We start from the raw sequence: 6678 nt of genomic DNA, 5'->3' as shown, positions 1-6678 counted from the left end.
AGCCTTACCAATTAAATTGATCAGAGATTCCTAATGTTACTTCCTACTTCGCCTAAACTTTACAAACTGACAATAAACAGCATCAACAGTTAGGAAACAATGTATGTGGGTCTGCCTTTGCTGTAAAAAAATATTTTTTCAAATCAGCATTGTTTTCAGATGTTTGCAGATAAAAGCTGATTTCCAAGCTGATCAATGATTTCCAAAATGTTCAGTTTCTGGAGCTCCAAAATTCCGGACTAGTGTTGATGAGAGGCACAAACATAACAAAAACCAGAGGCTCTCTCTCTCTCTGTCACACAGTATTCTCTCTCTCTTTCTCTCTCTCTGTCACACACACACATGCAGTATTCTCTCTCTCCCTCCCTCTCTCTCTGTCACACACACACATGCAGTATACACTCTCTCTCTCTTTCATGTGCGCTCTCTTTCACATTCACACACACACACACACACACACACACACACACAGACATGCACAAACACTCATCCTCTCTCCTCTACACACACAAAACCATTCTCTCACATACATACTGCAACTCACTAAACTCTTCCAAAACTAGTTGGTGTGTGCTTGAGGATGATCAGTGCATCTGTGTGAATGATGTTCAGACCTGGACTGCTAACTTCAACAGCACGTGTGGATGAAGGTTAATACACACAAACACACACACACACACACACACACACACAAAGAGAGAGAGAGTAGTACAAGCCCTCCTCTCTCCCCCATTGCTACTATGGTGTTAAGCTGTTGTGCTTTTTCACACTCCCAGCACCACTTCACACCTCCACACTTTTTACCACTACTTTATATCCTCTGAGAAACATACCGGTGTGTGTGTGTGTGTGTGTGTGTGTGTGTGTGTGTGTGTGTGTGTGTGTGTGTGTGTGTGTGTGCGTTAATGTTTCAGGAGTTTCACCAGATATCTACCAGTCTCTGAAACACCCAAACTAACATTCTCTGTCTCTGCATGTCTGTCTTGTTGTCGCTGTCTGTCTGTGTCTCCCTATCTCTGTCTCTTTTACAAACAAACATGCAAGTCAAGTTACACCCCTAAACACACAGAGAGAGAGAGTCAAAAGAACAAAAGAATCACAATGACAGTAGAACTCACTCTCCACAATACACAAACTCCACACGAGAAACAAATCTAAACAACAAAACCCAGCCCATGGTAGACATTAAAACCCGCTCCTCCTCAGATACAAGTGGTGTGCTGCCGCTGATGCAATGCTTAGAATCCCCTTTCAATACACAGTGTCACACAGCTAAGATTAGAGAGGGAGGGGTATATCTGCTTGTTAACTTATCTTTCATATCTGTGAATGTCCTACACTCTTCCTCTCAATACACAGAAAAAAATGTGCTTACAGAGCACAATTGAAACAAAGAAGGATGAGTGAGTCTGTGAAAGATGACTGAAGGATATGTGGTGTACATTTGCTTTTGTTAAACTCCCTCGATACTGTGTAATTTTCATATCAATGAAAAATATGTATGTTCGTCAGTCCTTAGCTGCTTGTTGAAATACACCAACGTCAGCCTATTACGGTGAGGTTTCGCCCTGTTTCGCCCTTCGACTCCCTGCAGTTTGTACAATTCATCCAGTGACCGCTAGGGGGAGTGAAAGAGTCCTGGAGACTGCCCTGTTAAGCGAGTGGCTCTTGAGTAGGCCCTTGTATTTTAAAGCATGCTCTCACTCACACGGGACTGGATCTCCATGGCATCTAAATCCCACTTCACGCATATAAAGGTTCAGTGGGCAATCGAAACAGCCCATCATCGCTCTTGAGGGAGATTTTCTCCTGATCCTTCTAGAATGAAAAGCCCTCAGCAGTCTTTTTCTGGATTAAAATTTGGTTTTCAGGCTGTGTTTATACATGCCCGCTTCTGCTGTGTAAAATAAGACGATGGAAAATAATATATTTAGCTTTCAACCAATGGCCTAGGCCTACAACATGAACCGGTGACGTAGCCCGAAATATACATGTAATGAATTATCTGCCAGCTCGTGAATAGAGGAGAGGACGCGGTGTTTCTCATCGAAATAAAAGCAGGTATCGGATAACCATCACCTCCGGTTACTCATGACAACTACCTGACGAGCGCGGGATTTCAATGGAAGCTTTGACACCTGCAAGCGAAAATGACCTTACAGTGCACGCAGGAAAACAATAGCGCTAGGCATGTCGGTAGGTGTCAACTGTCACACAGGAGATCCCGCGCACTTCCCACTCATAGAAGTTAAGCGCGAGAGCTTTGGCACCTTTGAACTGAGGCGTGAGGAGTGTACACGCCGTCTGTGACGGATTTCTCTCCCATTCTAATGGAGCTGAGTGAGAACCGATTATTCAACCCCCAGCGGTTCTTGAAACGAGCGTGGTGTGAAAAAAATCCCTTTCCCCTCAGAACTCTCATCCAGTAATTCTTGAGGAGTTCAAGAGATTAAAACAAAACCCGATTATGCCTCATCCCCTCAATGGAAGAGAGTGAGCATCACCTCTGCACCGACTTCATCCGCTTAGCGCGCCGTCTATCTGAGCAGTAAACCCCCGAAAGATGGGGATATACCCAGATTTCAATAGCTGTAGGTCCAAACAAGGGGTAGGGTTTAGTATTTCTCCAACAGACCCTACGGACTAATCTGTATAGCGATCCCTCTTTTGTGACATAGGCCAACAGAAAGAGTGCGTGGGAGGCAAGGGTCGGCAGGCAGATTATTCGGATGATTTGGTCTTAGATATGACGATTTGCTGTTAAATAACCAAATTAAATTTTGCCGTATAGGCCTATAGTTTTAAGTTATGCTGTGCCTATGTGGTGTTGATAAATTAAGAGGGCATTCATCTGCTTGCCAGTCTGTCTGTCTGGTGCTGTTTGCCTTTTTGTCGCCATGAGGGATGGATCAATACCCTAATTAGGCTAACTGATGTGAGGTGACTAGTCGCAGGTGTAGCGACTCGACCCGCTTTTTGCCATCGGGAAGAGAAGAGGTTAGAACGGCCAAGCAGCTCAGAAGCGCCGCCGAGGTGGAACATGATCGATGGACATCCATTGATTAATCGATAACAAAACGTCAGTCGTCAGCTCCAGAGATAAGGTCAACCTTTTTAAGGTGGCAGGAAAATAGGAGAACTCCTCAAAGGAAACAGACCCAGACAATTATCCACATCCATCAAACTCTTCACCTGCGGCCAGGGCTGTGTATGTGTGTGAGATTCTCAAATGTCAATTGAAACCGACCAGGTCAAACAGTCACGCAGTCTGATTACGCGCAAAAGGAAAAAAATGGTTAAGCAAAATATTCTTGTATGTTCATTCGTATACTTGAAATATTAATTAAACACACTACTCAACCTGAGGTTGGTGCACATTCAGAGGCATACAAGTAACATACTCACAGCTGTAGGAAGAAAGGACGCGCGAGGTGACCAATCAGAGCCCGGGAAGGTGACTGTGGGCGGGAGGCTCGGACAGGGTGCCTTTCGAACTCCAAATCTGCACTGCTGCCACAGTCCGCTGCTGCCCTGAACACCCTAGGAGGCACAAAGTTGGTGCACTCTCCGTCTTCTGTTTGTGTGTGTTTGTTTGCGGTACGTGTTTACATTGAGCTGAGAGCACCACGATTCTAAAATCGTCAGGGTTTTTACGACGGTGCACTGAAGGACGGATTACAGACTACGTCGCAGTGGATGATTTATTCGGAACCGCAGCCGCCTGTTTTGTTTTCGTTGCCCCAAAAAGAAGAGTGGAATGCGGCGGTCGTGGTGACGGGAAAGAGGAGTCAGAGGTTGGTATCGCTTGGCACGGACTGAAAGGTTTGGAAACAGCGGGGTACCCTGTTCCTTCGAGTGCTGCGGTATCTTCGTTCACCAGAACCCGCACGAAGACCAGAACCACTTCCTTCTCCCGCTGGTGTGAGAACGGCACACCGAAACTGGACTCGGTAGTAGGACAAGAGAAACGAAGGGATAATATCATACTTTATTCAGTCCCCTCAACTCGGCATAGTTTTCCCTGAGAAAGGGAGTAATTCTGATAAAGTAAACTACTTTCTTGGACATCGTAAAGAGGGACATTTGTCACCTATAAGTTAGTATTTATTTGTTTGGAGTTCTTTGAGCGTTTCGCTCATATAACATTTTATGTTACTGTTGTTAACTGAGGTTAGGACGGGAAATATATAAATTAAAGACTTCATATGACGTTGAGAAGTCATGTGTAGCCCACTCTGATTTTTTTGTTCCTCGCGGGAGACAAGTGTCCGACAGGCGCGTATTCACTGATGTGGGCAGCAGGGCTTCAGGCTGAGAGACGGCCTAGCTGACAGGACAGACTGTGAAGGACACTTTGAAGTTTCGGTTGAGATTGTACATTGGTGGAATCGCCTACCGTCCACGGTTTATCGCGCTGTTCGGCAAGCCGAGTCCGTGACAGCTGAAAATGGAGCGTGTCCTGCTGACGACTGTATTCGCGCTGTGGCTCTCACTCACAGGATTGACCGGGCCGTGTACTGCAGATGAAGGTATGTCTGTCTTGTTTATCAACGCTTAACAAACGTAACAGGTTTATATTTATAATAGGTAAAATGTATAGGCCAATGCCAAACCAGTTTGCATACATTTTCGTACTGTGCTTGTGTGGCAAAGCATAGGTATATTGTGAAGGTTACTGTCATGAAGAAAATCCAAATGGACTGTTTGTTGTGGTCTAGAGTTGCGTAGGTGTCAACAACAGAAGAAAGTGCTAACAGTAGCTGAAAACGGCAGATATTCTGACTCTGGCGACTTTTTACTGTTAAAAATGCGCCCTGTTCATGCTATAGTTCACGTGTGATCCTTTTCTTAATCGCAGATGATCGCAATCTTCTGACTACAACATTTCCAAATATTATTTTAGAAAGCCGTTCCATTTGGTTGGGTTGGAATCTGCACGGTGCGTCCACGGTATCATTACATCCAGTCGTTAGTAATTACACTACAGCAGAAAATTGTCTGCAATTTATTAAACTGTTGTAGCGATATGAGGTGAACGTTTTCATTTCTGTAATCTGATTGGCACCCGTTATAAGTTTGCTATGTAAATGCCCCAACTAAGGCCGATACGCTGCTGGTTTGCCAGTTATTCAAATGCACTTGGGTCTGCCATGACAGGGGTCAACTTGCTGTAGCCCAGAGTTAAAAAGTAACAGCATCGCTTTGAGTAAAAGCTTGCTGACTACCTGTTGCTCCCAACGAAGCGTTTAGGCCGAAAGTTACATTAATGTTTTACAGTGCAAGTCGGTCATTCTATAGGTCCTACAATCAAAGTTCTTAGCGAGCAGGCCTGTCGTAGATGGTTAACTGATGCTGACAATTAATCCCCTTGGTGTACAAATTGGAACAGATGCTTTTGAAAAGGGCATGCATAAGAATCGGACCGCAGCGCACGCAAACAAAGGACAGGGCTTCACAATAGCTGAGCCAGCGCTGGTGGTTTTAGGCTGATGACAGTCTCCTCAGAACTCTTGACTGTAGTCTTTTTTTTTAAAGTTCATTGAACCCGTTTCAGTTTAATAAAGACAAAAAAAAATCATCCCTGCCTAGTACATTCAAAAAAGAAATCACGTGTGGATGGATTTCGGCTAAGCGCTTCAACCCAGAAGCACATTCAAGACCTGATGAATCAGGCCCTGTACACTCCTTTTGCATATATGACACGTATATCCCATGCGGGTCATATGCCTTTTTAAGTGGAGGGACAGTGCGGTTGTTGTTCTAGGTATCTGAAATGTGCATTGCGACTCCCTCAGAAAGTGGGTCAACACATGCACATTGCCCACTCTGTAGCCTATCTATCCGTGGCGAGGCTACAGTTGCCTGAATTGAAGGTCAATGGCTGTGCGCCACCCAAGGCCTTGGAGTTAGCAACTTTCGAATTATAAATCAAGCTTGTTTTTAAGACTTTTTTGTACGTTTTGGTTATCATTGGTGGTTAAAGAGGCTACAAAAAGTAACTGCACTCTCAGTCCAAACGGTCTCTATCAAAAGTACTTGTACATGGGCATGGCAAGCCCAGTAGTAGGCTAGGCTACACGTGTCAAGGCCTACAATACGCGTATTAGTTTAGCAGCTATATGCTGTACAACAGAATAGTAGACCAAAGGAGTGTGTGTGTTCATTTCCCCACTCCATTCGCACTCTATAATATATTATGAGATGATTAACCAGGTCTACCTCGCCGATTGTTCACAGCTGCCCACAGAGAGCGGGCCACGCAGAGCTCATTAGGCTACTCTCTCTCGCTCTCTCTCTCTCTCTCTCTCTCTGGCGAGACACCCTGCCAAACACTTTTTAAAAACCTGTGTGTGTTAAGTGTATTTTTTTGGTGTGTGGTCGTAGACTAGCTGTCGTATCCTGGTGACAGATCGATGGGGAAGGGGAAAATGGATAGAGGGACAGAGGTACAGATTTGTTCCGCGTTTCACGCCGCGATGGAGACACCTGGCCCCCGTCAAGGACAATCAATTACTATGCTCCTCCGTGCCGAGGCCCCGCGGATCCGCCGCTGAGAGGTGATGGTGTGTTTTTGCCCGAGGAAGGGCTCTGGATTATGGGCGTCCCACCGTGCGCAGCCCCGGCAGGGTAATGAGCGCATTATACCGAGACGGGATCCGACAGTTTCGGCTAATTAAA

General features: G+C 45.4%; 1 protein-coding gene across 1 annotated transcript in view; it reads left to right on the top strand.

The window, feature by feature from the left end:
- Positions 1-3531: 3531 nt before the first annotated feature.
- LOC125289383 (ephrin type-B receptor 4b-like) overlaps positions 3532-6678 on the top strand; it is a 40601-nt gene continuing 37454 nt past the window's right edge. The window contains 1 exon segment of the mRNA XM_048236179.1: positions 3532-4529. Coding sequence (XP_048092136.1) covers positions 4448-4529 — 82 coding nt within the window. The 5' untranslated portion in view covers positions 3532-4447.

The sequence above is a fragment of the Alosa alosa genome, chromosome 24, assembly GCF_017589495.1.
Source record: "Alosa alosa isolate M-15738 ecotype Scorff River chromosome 24, AALO_Geno_1.1, whole genome shotgun sequence".
NCBI lineage: Eukaryota > Metazoa > Chordata > Actinopteri > Clupeiformes > Clupeidae > Alosa > Alosa alosa.
This window is presented reverse-complemented; position numbering and strand designations above follow the sequence as displayed.